The sequence below is a fragment of the Rhinolophus sinicus genome, chromosome X, assembly GCF_036562045.2.
Source record: "Rhinolophus sinicus isolate RSC01 chromosome X, ASM3656204v1, whole genome shotgun sequence".
Lineage (NCBI taxonomy): Eukaryota > Metazoa > Chordata > Mammalia > Chiroptera > Rhinolophidae > Rhinolophus > Rhinolophus sinicus.
The window spans coordinates 19,303,155-19,325,951 of NC_133768.1; the positions used below are offsets into that span (position 1 = coordinate 19,303,155).

Below are 22,797 nucleotides of genomic sequence, written 5' to 3' on the forward strand. Positions count from 1 at the left end.
TTTTAGTTCTTGGCATCTTCATTAAAAAGATAAACCAAAAAAAGGAGAACTTCTCTGCTAGAAGTTCTTGGAGAAACTTCACAATTCTTTTATTCCATCCCCTTTTGGCTTAAGGACAACTGTTATTTCTGAACTTATTGTTGGGTTTTCTTGTATTCCTAATGTTTTAATACTCAAGGTGGCTTGTTTTTGATAAATCACTAAAGCAGAAGGTACTTTATCCCGCTTCCTAAGCAATAAAAGCAAGTATATAATGCTGTAGTACCAGAGTTGTGGGTTTTTTCTCCTGCACAATATATTAACTAAGCATAAAATGTAAAAGAACAAAGATAATAAAAGTAATGTTTGTTAGTGGTAGTTTGAGATATTTCAGGAGAGATGAGATGTGAAGAAAAGCAGTGGCCATATTTAGAAAGCTGCCTCAAACCGAAGAGTATCTATTGAAGTAAACTTGATGACAGACGTTTTTCCTCTTCATGAATCATTGTATTCCTATAAAAGCGAAAATTCCTCTTCATCTAAACAAATGGCTTCCACATCTGTTTTCTTAGTTTCTCAAAAGGGTATCTTCAGCTTGCATTTTTTTTAAGTGTTTATCTGTTTAAAATGAAATATCGTCAAAAGCAGTTTATACATCAGAATCCAAGTTGGTCTTCAGCTTCTAAGAATTCGTTGAGAATGATCTGGTGGTGATGGTGATAGTATAGGGAAAAAGGAAAACACATTTTGTATTCTGCATAGGTGAGTTCTTCCTAACTGTGCTTTTTACGTTTTATTGATTTATATTTAATTTTACATGCTCTTGGTTTGGGAGCCTGATCAAGTAGGTAACTTTTTCATTGGTAGCACATCCTAACAGTTGAAGGCTCTGGGTTCAGAGTTCTGAAAATAAGTCTTTTGCACATTAGTAGCAGGAGAATGAGTCTGTTAGTCCCACTGACTAAGAACTGACCTGTGGTGAGTTTGCTTCTTTTTTGTCCCAGAATCAGTTTTCCATCATCATGTTACTAAAAGAAACCCACTCATAACTGGTTTGTAAAATACTGTCCACACTTTTCTAAAGTGCTTGTTCAGTTCTAAGTGTCGTGTGAGTCTGTGTACCCTGAAGGGTTTCGGTTTTATCTTTTTAAAGCTTTCGTCCCTTCTTCTGTGACAGGCCACCATGCCCTTGAGACCATCCTGCCATTTAAAAATAAAGAATGAGAAGCAGCTGAAGTGTCGGCTCTTTTGCAGCTGACAGGAATCTGATCTACTGCTTGGATTCTTTCTCTGGGTACCGACATGCCAATGGTGTGTGGCTCCTCCCAGCCAGGCCATTTGCAGTCACACGGTTTAAAAGGGTGGGAGCCACAGAGACTGTCTCCAGAGGAAAGAAAGATCTTTTTTGGATGTAGAGGTCAGGGACAAAGGCTGTAGAGCAGCGCACGGGGCCCTACTGCAGGTTGCAGGGCTCCTGGCTCCTTTCCACCCAGTGGAATTTCTGGGCCTTGAGGAAGCGGTTGTCTTTTGGGAGGTTGTGCAGGCCCCGCCCACCCCCTGAGCTACAGCTGTCTGCCCTGTCAAAAGAGTGGCTTGCTCTGAGGTCAAAGGTCCACGAGAACTGTGAGGCATTTGATGTTATCAAAGCGAATTAGTGACAAAGGCAATTCATTTAATCACTTACGACTTGGCTAGTTTTTCTCAAAGGGTGTGGAGAATATTCTTTGGAAACCAGGGGATCCACCGTTACTTTTCGTTTATTGGATAAGTATAAATCGGAACTGCTAATCAGTGGCACCAAACTTGACGTAAGAACAAACGCCCTCCCCCCTCGCACACGCAGAAGAGAGGCAGGAAAAGGATGGTCAGGTCTGAGCTATAGGAGGCTCTTTACTTGTGAAGGGACTTGATTGGTGTTCAGTGTTCCTGTCACTGCCTCAAGGAGGGGAACCAGTGCTGAGCTGTTGCTTGCTGTTTGTTGAGCCGCGGCCTGTGTAGCTGTTTTGGTTGCTCAATAAAAAAGGAAGGTGCTCCTCCTTTTTGACCTTGTTCGGAGGCTTAATACAATTATTTGTATTAGGTGCTAGCCACCTGTTGGGAGTGTTCTCGTTCAAGGTCAGTGTGTGGTGCCTGGCTGTCTGAGTGGCAGCCTGCAGTCAGATTTGCCAGTGGCCACTGGATTGTGTGACACCTGCCAATTGTGACAGAAAGAATGGAGATCTGATAGCTGAAAGGGAAAGGAAGGTGCTGGAAGAGGAATGAAGGATCAGGAGAGCCGTGGAGCACCCTTACCGTAGTTTGGGTACCAGCTTGCCTCATCTCCCTTTTCTCCTGTTGCCCCTTTGGGAGCTGTGCCATTTGTTTCAATGGGCTCGTTACTGTCTGCGTGCCGACATTGCTCTGATTTACCATATATTGCACCTCTGTTGAGCATTGCAACTCCTGTACCTGGAACTCCCCACATCCCCTCCGTGGAGCATCTCAGCTCTACCTGCCTCCCTGTGATCTCCAGACATCACATAGTCATCAATTCCCAAACGGCCCTTCTGGTTCTGCTCCCCAACCTGTTCCCTTCCCGGGATTTCCTGTCTCCATGGGCACTGCCAGCCCAGTTGTTCAGCCAGGAACGTGGGTCTCATCCTTGACTCCTGCCTCTTCCTCATGCCCCAAATCCAGCCAGTTGCCAAGTCCTGTCACTTCCACTTCCTAAATACCTGTGACTATCTCCAGTGCAATGGCAGTTATGCTGTTGAAGCCCCATCACTTCTCCCTGGACGCTGCCCCCACCACATGTATTCTCTACATGTTTTAGAGCCAGAGAGACCTCTTTAAACTGTCACTCTGGATATGTCACTCAGTTTAAAATCCTTATCGTAACTGAGAAGGCCCTTTGCATTGGGCCTCTCCTGCCTTCTTGCCACTTTCCTGAGCATTCTAGCCTCCGCCATACTTTTTCTTTCTTCTCATTGCAAAAAAACCTTTTTATTTTTTTTGAAAACTTAATTTTCTTTAACCGCCATTGAGAATTTCCCTCTGTCCTTTCTATCTTCACACTGTTCCCCCATCCCCCCTTTCCTGTTACTCCCTGTAGCTCACCTTCTCTTTATATATAGTCTGCTTCCATGAGCTTTTCTCTGACTCCCACCGCAGGGGCTCCTATTATGCGTGCGTGTGTGTGTGTGTGTGTGTGTGTGTGTGTGTGTGTATCTGTTTCCAATTGCAGATTTCATTCTCCACTAGATAGTACACACTGTAGAGGGAAGGGCTCATGTCTGAATCATTCACTTCGGTGTTCCCTTCCACCTAGCACATGAGAGCTGCTCAGTAAATACTTGTTGGTGTGTGAATGAATAACTCTTTGAGGTTCTAAATGAAAAGAACATAACAGTGCTTCCTATAATTCATATCGAATTCTTGAACTTTGGCCAGATTAGAGAGTGGGAATACAATGAAGTTCAAAAGTAAAGGGGATGTTTTTTAGCCAAATCTCATACAGCTTATGTATTGATAGTTTGTCTTCTTCATGTTCTGCACCTACATCCTCTAGGACGTGGTATTTATCTGTCTCTTTCCAAATTTCTCTGGGTTCTTCTCAGAGAAAGTATAGAAGATGATGTGATAGGAGAAAAAGTGACTGATAAATGGGAATGCATTATGTGGTTGATCCTTAAATATAGAGAAGCATTCTGGAGGCATGCCTCATTTACGTTTCCCTAAAATGAGACCATCTTTCTGAAAATTTTTCTTTGAATTGAGAACCCAGTGTATTTTAATCATAGCTAGCTCACAGAATCTATTTTCTGAACTTCTAATAAAAGAGGGGAGGGGGACAAAGGACAACATTTTGTAAGAAATAGAGTTGCTGCAGGAGGGCATGAAGGAAGTGTGGTCATTATAGAACAGAATTTAGTGTTTAGTCCTGGTTCTGAGTGAGGGAATTGCCCCCCCGAGGTGTTGGGCTGCAAAGTTCGCCCTCTTCTGCCCTCTCTCAGAGCAGAGAGTAATGCTGAACAGCACCACGACTGTTTTATCATACACTAATCCTAAAAAGGAGCTTTCCAGAAATAAAAAGTTTCCATCAGAATGGTGACAGCAGGGCAGCCGGATAGCTCAGTTGGTTAGAGCGTGATGCTCTTAACACCAGGGTTGCCGGCTCGATCCCTGCATGGGCCATTGTGAGCTGCGCCTTCCACAACTAGATTGAAACAACTACTTGACTTGGAGCTGATGGGTCCCAGAAAAACTCATTTAAATAAATCAAAGTTTTTTAAAAATGGTGACAGCAATACTTTGGTCACTCTCCAAGCTGAGGTTGTCCTCCAGACCACCAGCAAGGTGCCCTTCCAGGGTTGAGCTCCAGGCCAGGTGCTTAGTAATGACAAGTGGCAACCTTTGTCAAATCTGCCATTCGTGGGGGCCAAGAGCTCCAAGTTTTCTAGTCAGAGTTTCCCATGACCTCAGTTATAAAGAAAATGTTACAAATTCCAGAAAATGCTAATGTCCTTTTTAGCTGCAAGTATTATCTTGATTGCAGTGCTTCAGAATTGCCCAACTTCATTATCTGAGCATAGCCAGCCTGACGCCTTCTTCTCAAATAGACAATTATGATCAATTAAGCACTTTCAGGCCTTATAGAATGCTTAATTTTATTAGTCAATTATTTGTGCTTTGAAAGAGTTAATGGTAGCTACCCAAGCCATTATTAGAAATTAGAATGTCCCAAAATAGAAAGGCTATTTCCTTTGAGTATGGCGTTGCAGTGGAAAATGCCAAGCATAGTTTTTCCTGAGTTAAAGGGTGAGGGAAGGCAGAGTGGGGGAGAAAGTTACATGCAAATCATTTAGCCATTAACCTAATGGCTGGATTTATAAATCCTATTACTATAAGCCCTTTTCATTTCCACTGAGGCCTGCTACATGCTTGATCCCACTAATGTAAAATTCATTCTGTCTAAGTGATTACTGAAGTAAGACACTTTGAGTCAATTTTAATCAAGTTCTGTGAAACTTGCCTGAGCGCTGATGTTCACTAAAGCGCGGACATAGTTTGGCCGTGTCTTAATTAGCCCCCCAGAAGATTTATTCGAGGAGTCAATCAGGGAGCCAAAGCTCTGAGCCTTTGGACATGTACATGTTTTCCTGTGAGAGAAAATACTCTGTAGGGGCCTAAATCACCCAGCTCCGAAGCAAGAGGCAGAGACATTTGGGTGGGGGTATTTCTACTCTCATGGACATTACGTGAATTCTAAGAATTCTGAAAGCTCTATTTTTATGGCTAATTGGAGCATCTGCAATGGTACTTATATTTAAACAAATCAAAACTTCAAATTTGATGAAATATGTGAGTCCTTTTCATAGAAAAATGCATAGAGGCACACATTCAAATTCTTCCTTAGTTTCAGGGGTTTTCAAATTTCTTGACCTTAGGTTAATATCTCTTGCTCTAGTTTTAATCTTAGTGTCCTAGGGGTTTTTTTTCCCTGGGAATTTAACATTTAAGAGTGTAGGCTTGTGCTTGAACTCTTGTGTCAGTGAGTAGATTTGGCTCAAGTGTGCTTCTAAGCCAGCTCTACAAGCTCTCCAGGGTTCTGTGTCAGACGTAATCCCAAGTATGGCAATCATGCACGTAAGGGAAACGTACTGCACGTGAGTTTCTAAACTGGTGCTTGGAGTGGAGAAGGAATGGAGAATAAGAATGTCGTGAAAGGAAGGTTCCTTTAAAGATGAAAATGAGAGTTTCCTAAAAGTCAACATGTAAAGTGGATTTAAAAAACAAAAATGCACAAGTGAATAAATATTTCAGGGCAAAAAATTAGAAGACAAGGGAGAAGTTCACTTTTCATTTCACATATTTAAAGCCACAATTTGTGGTTCTTAAAGTTTTTAGATCAAAATTAGAGCCCTGTCAAATTGTGGGGCAGTAATTGAGAGAAGACTCATAAATATCATTAAACGTGTCTGTTGGGGAGGAGAAACCTTTCAGAAAGCTTTGTTTATTCAACGTGTTTTATATTCTTTACACATGAGCTAACAGAAGGTCTAGGTTGTAAATTAAGGATTTAAAACAAAATCAGTTTATCTAGAAACAAGAGTTGTACGGGAGAGGTATACTTTTAGTCAAGTTTATAATTAACGGGCGTTTATCATTGGGGTAGAAATTCATTTCTCTTGAGTGAATATTTGTTTATCTAACATGGGTTGTGTTTGAAGGTGGAATTAAAACTGATTCATTCCATTTCTTGCATGGAAAGAGCCAGTATTTAAATGCGTACTGTGTGTGGGTTTAATTGCCACTTTCTGTCACCAGCTATAGGGTCCTGTTGTTGTGGAGATGCGCTTATCAATCCATAGCTTTGCTCTTCGCAAGCTGGACCACTTGGGGTTTGCCTCCTTTTACTAGAGCCTAAGATAAATATTTATTGAATTACTGCTGCGTGCCAGGCATTGTGTTAGGTTTAATGGCTAAGACATGGTCTCTGCTTATAATTTGCTTATAGTCTCTTATTCTTACCTTTTATAATAGAGTGGTGTGCTGGGGTGTCCACACAGTCCTTTGGGGGCGACATTGGACCAACATACTCGGTAACATTGGGTTGAAGAAGCCAGAGAGGCTTTTTTGACGGTGCCGAGTTCCTTGTGAAATAAGTAGATGTTAGGTAATAATAATACCTAACATTTACTGAGCACTTACGTACCAGAAACTGTACAAAACTCTTTACATATGTGTTACATTGAATGCTCGCAGTAGCCCTATTGTAAGGAAGCTGCAGCTATTATCTCCATCCTACAGTCAAGGAATTGGAGGCTTCGAGGTTATATTGTGTGCCCAAGGTCACACAATGTACGCGTATAAGCAGTGCTGTTTGGCTTCAAACTCAGGTAGCCTGTATTAGTCAGGGTTCTCCAGAGGAACAGCCAATAGGGTGTGTGGGGGGGGGCGGGAATTGGTTTTAAAGGAATTGGTTCATGTGAATGTGGACGCTGGCAAGTCTGAAATCTGCAGGGCAGGCTGGCAGGCTGGAGACTCAAAGATATGGAACATGAGTTGATGTTTCAGCTGGAGCCCAAAGGCAGTCTGTAGCAGAGTTCTGTCTTTCTTGGGTACCTCAGTCTTTTTCTCTGAAGGCCTTCAACTGATTGGATGAGGCCCACCCACATTATGGTGGGTAATCTGCTTTGCTCAAAGTCTACTGATTTAAATGTTAATCTCATGTAAAAAAAATACATGCCTCCATGGCAACGTGTAGACTGGTGTTTGACCACACATCTGGCTGTCATGGCCTAGCCAGATTGACAAATAAAATTACCATCACACAGCCCAACTTCTGAACCCATGCTTTTAGCCACTGTGGCGAAAAGCATGTGAAAAGCACAGAAGCAAAGATAGAGCATGGCTTGTTCAGAGAACTCAAAATATTTCGGGAAGGCTAGATTGAAGGATGCGTATGGGAAGCATTAGAAGATGAGGTGGGCTTCCACTAGAGGGTGAGTGTTGGGTCAAGCTAAGGGGTTTGAACTTCATTTCAAACAGTACATTTTAGAAAGAATGCTGGTGAAATGTGAAGAATGGCTTGGAAGGTAGTGATGCTGGAGACAGGTGATGAGGGCCTGGAGGAGGGACAGTCCATTGGGAGGGGGGCCCCACTGGACAGATACAGTGAGAATTCTTAGCCCATTGGATTAGAAAGGAAGTTAGTCCTTCATTTTAGTGGAAAGCCCTTGGAAGGGACATTTGTCATGTTTGGAGCTGGGTGAAGGTTCAGAGGCGATGGATGGAGTGTAGCATGAATGCTTATGGGACAGACAGTTGAGTATGGGCCTACAGAGAAAAAGCATTGAGTCATCAGTGTTGTTATCACTGATTCTCAGCCAGAGGCAATTTCCTCCATGAAACATTTGGCAATATCTGAAGACAATTTTGGTTGTCACAGCTGGAGCGTGTGTGTATATGTCCGTGCGCTGGCATGCACGCACATGCATGCTACTGGGACAGCCCCTCATGACAAAGAATTATCTAGCCTAAAACGTCAGTAGTGTCACGGTTGAGAAAGCCTGATGTACATATATGAATGTTTATATATTCATCTGGTCGGGGGAAGATCTCATCCGAAGGTGTGGGATGTTTTTATGTACTGTAAATACACTCACCCACTTATATTAAGTGCATAAAGATGTATGGAGACACCTTGTGAAAGCTTACATATTTCTAGTTGTTTTGCAACCACATAGCCCTCAAAAGCAACCTCGAATATGGAACTGTATTCTTGTAATGTAATTATCTTTGTTGGACATGTTCGTGCCTCCTTTTCCTAATGTTAAAGAAATGAATGTGGTTGAAAAACAAAACAACTAGATATAAAGAAGAAGTATCTCTACATGTTAAACTCGGATTCTTAGATTTCTAGATCTGGGAGGAATCTCTACCTCTTCGTTTTATAAATGAGGATGCTGAGACCTGGAAAGGGAAACCAGCTTGTTCGCAGATCACTTAGCTGGTCATTGGCAGTTTAAACCAGTACTCAGATTTCAGACCACTGACTTTTTTTAAACTTAGATTTGTGTGTATAATGTTTTATTATTGCAAAGCATATTTTCAGCATACAGTTCTTTGTATTCCTACCTAGCTCAGGGAACTAGGTGGTAGTACCATGTTCCCCCGAAAATAAGACCGGGACTTATATTAATTTTTGCTACAAAAGACGCATTAGGGCATATTTTCAGGGGCTGTCTTATTTTTTCTTGTACAACAATCTACATTTATTCAAATACAGTCATGTCATCTTCTTCTGGAATTTCGTCATAACGTACTAAATGTGTCCGTCTGGCTGATGATCTTAACTGGGGCTTATTTTCGGGGTAGGTCTTATTTTCTGGGAAACACGGTATTATCCCAATTGTAAAGAAGGTAAAACTAAGGTTTAGGGTAGTAAGGAACCCCGTGTCACAGGAATGTTAGGTGGGAGAGACAGAAAGTAGGGTGCTTATCAAAACCAGAGCCCTTGCTCGTTGAGCATCTTACAGAGAAGACACGTATCTAAGAATAATAGGGAATAGGAAACTAGGAAAGAGGCAGTCTAGTATAATGAGGATGAAATAAGTGTTCGCCAAGTGGGAGAAATGAGTAACACTGAGTCCTCCTTGGAAACTGCTGAAATTGGGAATAGGGAAAGCTTAGATAATGGTTGGATTACGAAATATCATAATATTGATATTTCTAATACTTCTCTCTTCCCCATCCTTCAAAACCATTCATTTGCTACCCCTATTATGCTAATGTATTTTTTAAAGAAACTTTCCAGTTTATTTCTAATTTCATGTCATCAGTAACAGAAATATCCTAAAGCCACTGAGATTTCAGTTGTCGTTCTATTCGTACATTATTTGTTTAGAATTTGACCTTACCCAACATTTTCTTAACCTGTAGGATTTCTGTTGTGTTTAATAGCTGCATCATATACCAAAATGGGTTTCTTGATAGTAGAGATCACTATAATAGACATATGCTTTTGGAATAGGAGCTCGAAACGTTTTTTTAACTGTGGTGTTTTCTCTCATTTAGTATTAATAAACACTGTTTCAGTCTATAATAACATCCGAAAACATTTCATAACCTTTGAATGCATTGCAAGACACCAGTATTCTGTTCTAACGAAAAACAAAGACCACGGCTTTATCCTGGCCTGTACATTAGAACCTGTCAATACACACTTCGGAAGGAGTTGGTTTTAGGTCACTGCCGCCATTGACCCCCGTGTAATAAACATGCTCTTTCTGTTTAGTAACCCACATCCTGGGTGTATTTCTGGGCGAATTCTTTTCTTCAGGAAACCCTTTTGTGAAATACATTTACATTTCCTTTTGAGTCCCCACCACCCTTCACCAGCCTTCAGAGGCCCAGGTTGGGGTTAAAACACCTCTTCGTATTATTTTAATTATTGTGCTCCTCACCCCCAGCCCCACTCCTTTCCTGTTTCCCCCTCCTCTTTTCCCCTAACGGTACTGTTCTGCAAAGCCTGCAATGATTGATATGATGGCAGTGCTGTCATTCTTTTTAACCAAAAAAAAAAAGTCATTTTTGTTCTAGTTATTTTAATAGAGTCCCATTAAAGATGTATTGCTGACTGAAATATCGGCATGAAGGGCTCTCACTGAGCTGAGCCCAGGAATTAAGAAGTCAGGAAATCGGCTGCTGCATTGCAAGAGAGCCTTGTGTGACACCGAATCTCCTGATTGGGGAGATCATTACTGCTATTATGACTCGACTTGCGTAGGAATTTTAAATTCCATCTGAATGTCAGTAATAACCCTCTTAGCAAATTATCCTGAATAAAATCACGAAGGCATTTTATATAATAGGTGTTGAATTACTGGATAGATTTGCTAATTAAATACTCTTTGTTCTGCTGCAGTTGACATTACAGGGTAAGATCTTGAACAATTATTCTCAACAGCTGTACTTTGTTAAAGGAAAAATTAACCACAAAGTTTATTTTTTTACACTTGAAGTTGGCAGATTTTTGAAATGTGCTTGAAAAAATTCCATCATCCAATTGGTAATGAGTAGATAAATATGCAGGTGTTGCTGTGAAATCAGATAACTGTAGACTGCCTTATTAATGAATTTAGCAAGCCTTTATAGCCCTGTTTTCTAGCTGTTGGCACTTACAAAATGATTTCCTGTCAGAATGGGTAGTTTTAATATTAGGCTTGTCACTTTGAAGTGAACTTATGAGCGGTCATTTTGTAATCACTGTACCTCGTGTCCAGTAGACCTTTCTGGATACCTGTGGCTTTTTTATAAAATGCATTTCCTTAATGGGGAAAATATCTCTAATGTATAAGTCTTGGATTGTTGGCTTCCAGAACATTCATGTGGTATAGGCTTTTTAACAAGGCAGTGAGACACAATGAAAAGAAAATGAAACTTAAGGTCCGGCTTCTGATCAAGCTCTTGACTAGCTCTGTTACTTTAGGCAAAATCACAGAGCCTAATTTTCCTCATCTGTAAATAATGAGACTTATAATACTGCCTACCCCTTAGGATTATTCATTCAGCATTCTACAAATACTCACTACTAGCTACCCTGTACCTAGTACTAGATCTTGCCAACTTGGTAGTCTACTGGCTGTCCAGCAGCTGAGTCCTCCTCAGTAAGCATTTGAGTCCAGGGCAGCTGTGGGCTGACCCTGCTCATTGCTACTTGGGTAAGCACTGGACTGGATAAGGCCCTGTGGTAGCCACCATCTAGAACTACTTAGTGAAGAAGCATGAGAGGTACGGGTCATCCTGATTGTGGGCCGTCTGGTATAGAATGGACTAAAGCGTTGATGAGCTGTGGTGAGGACCTTGAACCTGAAACAAAGCGTTGCCATCAGCTGCTATTGGGGTCCACTGAAAAGATGGTGTTGTTTAAAAGTATCCACAGAAATTGGTATAACTTCTGTGGAGAGCTATTTGACTATGTCAGAATTTTAAAGTATATAACCTTTAACTCAGTAAGTCCTCTTGTGGGAGTTTATCTTCTTACGGGCAGATTGGCAGATTCCATGTGTGTGAGGATCATTTGTTGAAGTGGGGTATAAAGGTAAAGGTTAGAAATAACATCCATATTCGGTAATAGAGCACTAGTTAAGTATCATGACTGACTCATACAATGAAATACTATGCAGTCATTAAAAAGGAATGAGGCAGCTCATTGTGTGTGCGTATGGAATGATCTCTAAGATAAAGAGTTAGGTTAAAAAAACATAGTGCCAGTATAGTGTTTATAGTTTGCTTAGTTTTCAACCATTTCTGTGCAAAACATCCACCAAGAGGTTTCTGCCACTGAAGAGAAAATCGTTTTGGTAGCAGCCCTCAGATTATGCTTGGAAATGGTTGTGAGTTGGTGGCAGGACAGAGTGCGGGTGGGTGATGGATTTGAAAGGTGAAGGCTGCCAGTTCACGTCGGAGGTGCATTCAGGGATGGGGTGGTTTGATTCATAGTATTGAAAGAAGAGTAGAAGAAATCAGTTACCGCATATGCAGAGTTGCAGTGGAAGGTCGACAGATTGCTCCTGAGGTATTTTACTTGACACGTGATGGTTACCTGGTGGAGTTGTCCCTTGTGGTGAGGAAAGCTTAGCTTAGCAGGGTGTAAGGGGCAGAGTGTGATAAGAGCTCTCTGATAAGTAGTTCTGCCCTCACTGTGATCAACTTGACTTGGGTTGATCTCCTTATTGCCCTTTGTCCAAAGGAATTGTCAGGTATTCTCCCACAATGCATTTCTCTGTAATTTAAATGTTTAACAATGAAGATGAAGTGGAGGGGAGTGGATGTTTTTTATTAAGTTAACTGAATTTCAGTGCCTAGTAGAAAAGTAATTGGGATTACTATGAGACCTATCAGTCAGCTAGCAAACAGTGTTTTACGTGCCTGTTACGTGTGAAGCCTGGTGTTTGGCACAAACATGACCTCTAGGAGCTTGTGGTTTAGTTGGGGAGGGGACATACTGTCAACTAAAAACTGTTTCCAGAATGGGATTAGCATGATTATCTAAGGCCAGTTGTACTTCACCACGCCTGCCACATAAGAATCATCTTGAGAGCTGTTAAAAAAATTGCTGGGTAATGGTATTTTAAAAAAGATCCACAGGTGACCCACTGTATGGACACTGTTAAAACCTCCGGTTAGCCTAATGGTGGTCTTCACCGCCACCCACCACCCCCAGGGCAGGGGGAGGGCTTCCTCCCCTAAGAACAGAGGACAAGGAATGCCTGGACAAAATTGGGAGACAGTAAGAAAGGGGAGGGGCAGTGGAAATGGAAAGGAAAGGGTAGATGTAAAAGCTATCCTAAGGTCAGGATTTATAGGGCTCTTTGATACGAAGGACAAGAAAGACAGAAGAGATGTCATGAGGTTTGGGCTTAGTTGACAGTGAGGACTATGGGAGGTAGAAAAAAATATAAATGAAGAAGTAAATGTATCTGGCCCTTTAGAAAAGTGACTTCTGGTTTAGATCGACCCTCTAAATGATGGGTGATAGTGGAGCAAAAAGCATGGAGTGACTGTGACCCCATACTCTGGAGTCAGGGGCCTGGGTTCTTATCCTTGGGTCGTGACTTACTGGGACAAACTAATTACTTCATTTTGTTTTTTGCATCCAACAAACGGGGATATTAATGGTAGTTGTCTCTTGGGGACCTTAGAGAATGAGAGGAGAAAGTACAGGAGAAGCTCGCAGCACAGTATCTGGACCTCACACACACACACACAAATACACTGTCTCTCTCACTCACACACACAGTGGGGGGGAGCGGGAGGGAGGAAGAGAGTGATACAGATACAGAGTTCATGTTATATTACTTTTTAAGAGCCCTTAATTTGTTAAATTTTAGTTCTGATGAGGTCCAAGATCATTCATATCTGTTTTTATCTATGTACTGGGCCCTGTGCTAGGTCCAGGGGCTACAGTGAAGGTCTACTTTCTGTCTTCAAGAAATTTAGTCTAGAGAAGAAATTTAAATCACATGTGTATTTGTTGACTTACTTTTTAAGATCCTGAATACCATGAGTAAGAATTGCCAGATTTTGTAGATGCCTGACCACTGCGCCGTACACCTGAACCTGAATAATATTGAATGCCAACTATAATTTAAGATTATATATATATACATATACATATACATATATATAGTCACAGGATATGGAGTACAGCACAGGGAATTGGGTCAGTGGAACTGTAACAGTTATATACGATGTCAGAGGGATAGTACACTGGGGGGTGGTTATCACTTTGTGAGGGGTGTAAATGTCTATTACATTGTTTTGTACACCTGAAACTAATTTAAAAAAAAAAAGGATTGCCAGATTTGAAATGCTCTGTCAAGCTTTTTTTTTTTTTATGCCATGCAGTTCTATTTAAATGTTAGTAATGAGAATAGTATGCCTTTTTGCCATATTATAAAGGGGTACAGCAGGTCCTTGAATAGCATTGTTTTGTTTATCGTTTCATTATAATATTGATGAGAAAAAAAATCATTCCTGCCGGGGCCACTGTGTGGAGTTTGCACATTCTCCCCATGTCTGTGTGGGTTTTCTCCAGGGACTCCAGTTTCCTCCCACATGCCAAAGATGTGCACGTGAGGTGAATTGGTGCGTCTGAATTATCCCAGTCAGAGTGAGGGTGGGATGTGTGAGTGGCCCTGTGATGCAAGGGCGTCCTGTTCAGGGCGGGGTCCTGCCTGGTACACTGAGCTGCTGGGAAAGGTTCCAGCCACCCACAACCCTGAGCTGCGATAAGTGGGTTAGAAAATCAGTATCTTACTTGTTTTTATTCCTCTTTCTGAAATGTATGTATAGCTGACGTTTATTTCAGTGTTTAGCATGACGTGTTTTGGGGTCTTTATTTTGAAGTTTGGTGATGTTTTGTGACCAGGATTATACCATAGGAACTTAACTCTTGTTTATATCTATTACCCTATGGTAACGTTGGCTAATACATCATTTCACTTAAAGTCGCAGTTTCCAAGGAACCTATTGACGACATTAACTGAGGACTTAGTGCATTTTTATTATGCGTGTTTATTAAAGAGAGATCTTTACATAGATCTGCTTACACATCTCTGACTAAGAATCAGCGTAGAGGCAAACTTATTTTTAGATTATGTTGATGTTACTGTTATTTTGAGAGTTGTAGTTAGAAAACCATCAAGAGCTTTAATAATATATATATGGAAAATCATTGGGCTACCTATCTATGTGCTTATAGTTATGTTTTTGTAATTATCTAAGGAAGGGGTATCTAAACTGCGGCCCATGATCCATTTTTATTTGGCACGCAGCAAATTCCAAAAATATATTTAGTTTACTTAAATAAACCAGGTGAGGCAATACGTACTTCACCTCGAGTGAGTGGCCCGGCTGTTTGTGTATTTTACCGCATATGGCCCTTGGTGAAAAACGTTGGAAAAATGTTTGGACACCCCTGATCTAAGGCATTAATCTGGACTTTTTTGTTTCCTTTTAGATTTTGATGCATACGAAAGACATGGTACAGAAGGTAATGCTGAGCATTTTCCTCATCATATGACAACTCTTAAACATCACACCTAGTCACATTTTTGTATTCAAGGAAAACTGCAACCCAAACAGACTGAAAATGGCTTCTTAGAATGTCTAGTTTACGTTTATAAGCCCTCTTAATGGATTATAGCTTTTTTCTTTTACTAACACTGATCTGATGTAGCCGCTGCTTGAAGCCTATATATGAGTGTTTCAAGCAAATTAGTAACAGTGCTAATTAGAGTTTACTCCCAGGCCTTTATACTTTATGTGCTCTAGTGTTGTTTGCTATGATTGATTTTTTTTGGCACTCTTCATATTCTACTAAATACTGTTGGAGACTGGTAAGAATTTAATATGGATTTGTGCCTCTGAATTTTAAAAACCCATTATGTTTCTGCTTCATCAATTGCCATGACCACTAAGCTTCTGGTACAGTGGGTAATATTATTCAATTCCACGTTTTGTTTCAGTTGAAACTAGACACTTCCCCTGCCACTCTAATATCTGTTTTAGAAAATTAGGGAGATTTTTTTTAAATGTGGCAGTGTTCACCTTTCTCTTTTACTGGGGCTTAATCTTCAATTGTACACTCCTGACAATATGGATAAGAATAAATATAACCTTTTGAAAAATCAGTGGAACCTGTAATTTCTGTATTATGGAAAATCTTGAGTTTCATTGTGCATAATGGTCACCATGTTTTAGTTGTTAATTTTTGTAATTTTTACTTTTCTTTAGATGAATCTTGAAGTTATTTATGGAGATACAGATTCAATTATGATAAACACCAATAGCACCAATCTGGAAGAAGTATTTAAATTGGGAAACAAGGTGAGATAATTTGATAAAATTACCTGTTTCATGAAGCTGAATAACAATGAATGTCAACTATAATTTAATATATATGTGGTCACAGGAAGTAGAGTACAGCATAGGAAATAGAGTCAATGGAACTGTAACAGCTATATACGATGTCAGAGGGATAGTAGATTGGGGGTGAGGGGTTATCACTTTGTGAGGGTATAAATGTCTGACTATTACATTGTTTCATACACCTGAAACCAATAAAAATTTATCTGTTTCATCAACTTTAACATGTTAAATGTATGAATTGTGTGCTTCTGAAAATAATAAACTTAGTACCTTCAATTCTTCATCCTCTTTTATTTTTCTAGCCTCTTTTCCAATTGTTTTGAGGGTAAAACTAGAGGGGAAATTGTTTTTCTCTTAAATGATAGATATGTTTTGCCTTTGAGAACTGTCTAAGTGTGGTAAGTTTAAGATGTGATCACATTATACTTACCACATTGTCATTCATAAGGAGAAATATGTCTGTAGTGGTGTTCAGATGCATTTCCTACATTGATAGAGAAATACCTACCTACATACATATACACACATCTATAACTTTTACAGGAGTACTTAAAATATATTTGAAAAGGTAAGGGGACATTTAAAAACAATCATTTGTAGCCTCCTAATTGCAGTTCACAACTAGTGTTTCTTGAGCACTTGCTATGTTAAGATAGTGTCCCAATAAACTAAAACTAAGGTATCATGTTACAGACTAACACCTTCCTACCTTTCCCCCTGGAAATGTGTGAAATTTAAACTATAGCCTTCATTTGAGAGCAAGCCTGGCACATTGTACTCATATTGAATCTTGAAAAGTTGTGTAATTTTCCTAGAAGCAATCGTCTGTGCCATGACCCTGTCAATAAAGAGGGGGTAACTGTTCATTCATTTGTTCAGCATATACTTATTTGCTTATATTCAGGGTGCTGTGGGAGGTTCAGGGAAATCATAGACATTATTTTAATAAAGTTTTACTTACTTATTTCTGGCCACATACTTACTCGTTGGACTATGTAATCTCTTAACTAATCCAGTGGTTTGAAGGTCCATACATATGCATTTAGTTTTTAGATTTAAAACAGACTATTTCATAGTTTTCATAATTCCTGGGGCTGACCCTGCCAAATCTGTCCTTTGGTTGAGTGGGATGATATATTATTGTCTTCATTTTTTAATGTGCTTTTGTCCCTGTGCCTTTTCAGTGTTCTTGCATCAGACCCAACATAAAACATAATATCATATTCCATATACACTTAGTAAATTCATTCTAGTCTTGTGTGACTCCAAGTTCTGTTTAAGTTAAGTCTTGGGAATTTATAGCATGTTCATCTTCTCCCTATTAGATGTTTGAGAAGCTGGTATTAATGGCTGAAATTTTCACAGGTAAAAAGTGAAGTGAATAAGTTGTACAAACTGCTTGAAATAGACATTGATGGAATCTTCAAGTCTCTGCTACTGCTGAAGAAAAAGAAATACGCTGCTCTGGTTGTGGAGCCAACGTCAGATGGGAATTACGTCACCAAACAGGAGCTGAAAGGATTAGATATAGTTAGAAGAGATTGGTGTGATCTTGCTAAAGACACTGGAAAGTGAGTTCAGCTTTCGTTTTTGATTTTGATGTTTGTCTTTAAAAAATATTTAAGTGTTTATCATGTAGATAACACCTGTGATTCTGCCAAGCACAAGGACACAGCTACTTTTTTGGTATTGTTATTATTCATATGAACAATTCTTACTTATTTGGAGTGGAATTTTATAGATAGATTAAAAGTTAGAGAAAGCCAGACTTGATAACGCTCATGAGTTTTAACTCATTGTGAAGGTAAACCTTCACATTTTGATCCTTACACCATTGGTTTTGTTTATGTGATTTGTTTTATTTTGCTTTAATGTTTCCATTAGAAAGTGCCTTGTATTGTGTTCCTGAGTCATCCGAGAGCCTCTTTAGGAATATAATTGTTAAGGTATCCTGTTTTATGGCTTAAAATATTCTGGGATTCAGAGTGGGCCATGCAGTGAGACTTTGTTCTCACCCATATCATTTGTGTGTAAAGATTATTACTAATCTCAGGTTAATTTAAAAGTTAGTTCTCAAATACATACCTCAGAAATCATAAATGTCACGAGTGACCCCCTAGCTTTGTACCTGAGACTGAAGATTGTATTAAGACTTGTTTTGTTTTTTTAGGGTCATATTAATTTATAAAGCACCCATTTAAAAGATGAATCTTTAGGTACTTTATTTACCATCTTTCCAGATATTCTTGTTTTTTTGAGTCTGATCAATTCTGAAAGTGGAAGAATTTTTTTCTTTCAAGCAAAATTTTAAATTAATTTTAATATTGCTGAATACCAGCATTTTTTACTTGTTTCCCAGTCTTCCTCTTGCTTTCAAGTTAGGAGATTGTGCAATTGTTGCTTCTGCAAACTACTCTTGATTAGGCAAAGTTGATCATCCGAGTATAGGTCACTGTTAGCCTTTTATGAAATGTAGTTTGAAATGCTTCATTGCCCCCAAATGTACCCAAAGACGAAACTACTTTGTATGGACTGTCGATTAGAGTGTTCTCTTCAGCTTTGTGTTTTCTAAGAAAAGATGCATCATAATAGAAGTAAATTTCTCTGAGTTAGAAATGTATTAGTAATTAAAGCTATACAAATGTTTTTGTCAGGGTTCTTTTTCTGACAAATTATAATGCAGCTGTCAAACCCTCGCTCTGCATTTTCTCAGAAATGGATAAAATATTGGCTTCCTTTTTCTTTTTTTCCTTTTTGTGGGGTTCTGGTGGAATAACATAGGTTGGAGAACACTGAGCAATATAAGGAAGGTAAAGAAAGAAATGTTTAAAATCTTTGGGTTTTTTAAATTTGCATAAAGGACTTAAATTTCTACTTACCTAAGCTAATGGTCATCTCAGGTGGGGATGATATCTTGATGACATCAGAGATAATATATTGGTGCTTTATGAGAAAAGTGAAATATTTGTCTTCTAACATTTTCACTTATGGGTAGAATATAACTGCTTTTGAATTTTATAATTGCATAAAAATATGATGGAACACATACCTTTCTCTGTATTTCGTATGAAGTATTAGATGCTGCATAAAAAAATGATCTGTATGTCTAAGGGCAAACCTGCTATTCCAAGGTTGGTAAACCTTTGGTAGAGGTAATGTTAGAAAACAAATAGTAATGGCTTTTTAGGCGTAAACCCTCATGTTAGCTTTTAGTATGGTTCTTGTCCACATGTTACTCTAGTGGCATTTATCTTCATTTTCTCTCCTGTATTAATCAAGTATGACATTGAAAAAAATCAACCCCTCTCTCTTTTTGCAGCTTTGTCATTGGCCAGATTCTTTCTGATCAAAGCCGGGACACTATAGTGGAAAACATTCAGAAGAGGTTAATAGAAATCGGAGAAAATGTGCTAAATGGCAGTGTCCCCGTGAGCCAGTTTGAAATTAACAAGGTAAATGTAGCATTTATTGCTGAGCCCAGCTGCTGCCATGTGTTTTTCTCCTTCAGATAGTTGAAGAACCACCTCATCCTTGCAATTGAAATAAATCCTAGCTGGTGATGAAAGCTGCTTAACAACTATCTCACAGATTGAGCATTAGCACACCACTCTTCCTCTCCCAGCCACTGGTACTGCATGTCTGCCACGCCGCCTTCTCTCGCCATTCCTTACTTCATGGAAGCCTTGTTTCCAGAGGTTCTGTGGAGTGCTGTACTTGATGTTTCAGGGACTCGAGAGTACTGCCTTTTTCCTAGTCCTCCTAAGTTATAGTTGTGTAGTTGTTTGGGGGGGCAGGCCTATAAACTTAGAGAGAAAGAGGGCGGGGGGGGGGGCAAGTACGTGCGTGCGTGCTTGCGTGCGTGTCTAACTTCACAAAAGGTGATCCTTAGAGGTACTATAATCAGGTGGCTTTTGTGTGCATTGTTATGTAGAATTAAGATGGTGGTAGCACTTTCTGTACATTCAAAACACTTGTGTGTCTTTTTGTCTTAACTACATAAGTTACACTTTATGGGCAATCTTAGTTGTTGAAAACAGGGAATATTTTTTCTTACCTAATTTGAAGAAAAAAAAAGGTTGGTTTCCAAAATGCTGTGTAATACAAGATGTTAGGTTAAAGGTTTTTTTTCAGTTTAAAAAGTAAGTACCCTTACGTATCTGGAAGCAAATTTTGCAAATATCATTTTACCAGTTTTATGATGAATAGATTTTGTTGTCAAAGCTTATAAAAAAGGAGATTTAATGAAAAAGAATCTAATTGTGACATTAAATGGAAATTTTAGAATTAAAACACCCAATACCTGTGTGCTGAAAGTAATGCTTGCCACTTTTGCACAGTTTACTCTTGAAAACATATTTTTACATTGCAGCAATTGCAATGTATATTATTTTGAAGTGTATTTGCATTTAACATAAACAGATTTTTCCACATTTCTATATTACCTTGCAAACCATCATGCTAATCAATGTGTTAATCGTATATTTCACTGATACATCTTTATTTAAAATTCTTGTTTGATTATTTAAATTATTTATTTTTGCTATTTTAAATAATTATATTACATATCTTTGTCTATTTATCTTTTTGCTTTTGGCTTAGGTTCCTTGAAGTGAAATACTTGAATCAAAAGATACAAATATCTGTATGGCTTTTTCCAAATTGCTTTGCAAAAGGGTGATACCAATTGATAACAACAAAATGTGTGCCAATTTCACCACAGACTTGTTTGGATTGATGCTATTACATTGGTGATAATATTGCTGATATTTAAATAAAACATTGCTACTATGGATTTGAAACAGTATTTCACTGTTGGATTTAATTTGCATTTCTTTGATTCCTAGAGAAAATGAATATTTTCCATGTATATTCTTATGATTTGTATTCATTCTTAGGTAAGTCACTTGTTTCCTACACCTTGACCATGATGTCTTTAAATTCACAAAAGAAGACATTTATTTATATACAAAAGTACAAAATATAGAAACATTATAAGAGAATATGTGCCTTGGCACTAGCTCTTCACTGTACGTGATGCAGTGTACACCTATTGGCACGGAATCACTTATGACATCTAGAAAGTGGTTTCCATTCAGATTTTGTTTTGTCTCTTTCTCAAAAACTAGTATGAGTAAGAGTTATGACTTCAGTCTTCCTCTGATCAATTTTAGCATCTATTCTGCACATTGTATCCCGAACACTGCCTACCTTCTTAGAAGTGTGGGCCCTCTGTTGCAAGGGATTCCATGAGTTTGGAATGTTCAGTCTAAAAATGACTACATTATTGACAAAATAACGCTGAACACACGGCCTGTAGGCTAGTGGGCCCAAACCATCATCTTCTCATATGAATGATGAGACAATATTACTAGTATGCGAAGAAACCTGGAGTCATAAACAACACACTAGCAATCTCCGAGTTCTGATGAACAGTCTACAGTTTTATTTTAAAGTTTTTATGATTAAAAATTTTAACTTATACAGAATAGAATGATATTATGAACCCCCATGTATCCATCACTCAGCTTTAATAATTATCATTATAGTGATACATTATTATTACTAATAACAATAGTTAATAGTGTGATCAAGGCTGTGCATACATTTTTCTGTGACTTACTATCTTTATAGTCTCCATTTCACTTGGCATAGTAACTGGCAAATAATAGTTGTTCAGTGAACTTTAAAAGAATTGGTTTGTTTAAAACAATGCAATTGAAAAATGGGCAGAGGACCTGAAGAGACATTTCTCCAAAAAGGACATACAGATGGCCAATAGACATATGAAAAAATGCTCAACATCACTAATCATCAGAGAAATGCAAATAAAAACCACAGTGAGATATCACCTCACCCCAGTCAGAACGGCTATCATCAACAAGACAAATAGTAACAAGTGTTGGAGAGGCTGTGGAGAAAAAGGAACCCTCATACACTGTTGGTGGGAATGCAGACTGGTGCAGCCGTTATGGAAGGCAGTGTGGAGGTTCCTCAAAGAATTACGAATAGAATTACCATATGACCCAGCAGTTCCACTTCTGGGTATTTATCCAAAGAAACCCAAAACACTAATTCAAAAAGATACATGCATCCCTGTGTTCATTGCAGCACTATTTGCAATAGCCAAGATACAGAAGCAACCCAATTGCCCATCAGTAGACGATTGGATAAAGATATTGTGGTACATATATACAATAGGATATTACTCGGCCATAAAAAAGAATGAACTCTCACCATTCGTGACAATATGGATGGACCTACAGGGTATTATGCTAAGTGAAGTAAGTCAGACTGAGAAAGACAAATACCATATGATCTCACTTATATGTGAAATCTAAAGAACAAAATAAATGAACAAACAAAACAAACAGACTCACAGATACAGAGAACAAATTCATGTTTACCAAATGGGAAGGGGTTGGGGTGCTGGGTGAAAAAGGCATAGGGATTAAGAAGTGCAAATTGGTACTTACAAAATAGTCATGGGGATATAAAGTACAATATAGGGAATAAAGTCAATAATGTAATAACTGTGTATATAACTGTGTAATAACTGTGTATAGTGCTAGGTGGTTTAGTAGACTTATTGGGGATTACTTCATAAGTTATATAAATGTCTAACCATTATGCTGTACACCCAAAACTAGTATAATATTGAATGTTAACTATAATTGAAGAATAAAAAAATAAAAAAAATTTGTTTAATCATCTATTCATCAAACATGGAGTACCTCTTATGTGCACAGTGCTAGATTCTGGGTTATAAAGTTGAATAAGCAAAACGTGGTCCGTGTTTTTATGTGTAGAATTTTTATATGTAGGATTCATATTTCTATATAGTATATATTTCATTGTTATAAATATTTATATGTATAGTGTGTGTGTGTGTGTGTGTGTGTG

At 38.8% G+C, this 22,797-nt stretch overlaps 1 protein-coding gene across 4 annotated transcripts in view; it reads left to right on the forward strand.

Annotated features, from left to right (window-relative positions):
* POLA1 (DNA polymerase alpha 1, catalytic subunit) overlaps nucleotides 1–22,797 on the forward strand; it is a 313,058-nt gene that overhangs the window by 127,589 nt on the left and 162,672 nt on the right. For all 4 annotated transcript variants that reach the window (XM_074324218.1, XM_074324217.1, XM_019757051.2 and 1 more), the window contains exons 27-30: nucleotides 14,987–15,019; nucleotides 15,763–15,855; nucleotides 17,263–17,468; nucleotides 19,217–19,349. In XM_074324218.1, the coding sequence (XP_074180319.1) occupies nucleotides 14,987–15,019; nucleotides 15,763–15,855; nucleotides 17,263–17,468; nucleotides 19,217–19,349 (465 nt within the window). The remainder of the gene's footprint in view (nucleotides 1–14,986; nucleotides 15,020–15,762; nucleotides 15,856–17,262; nucleotides 17,469–19,216; nucleotides 19,350–22,797) is intronic.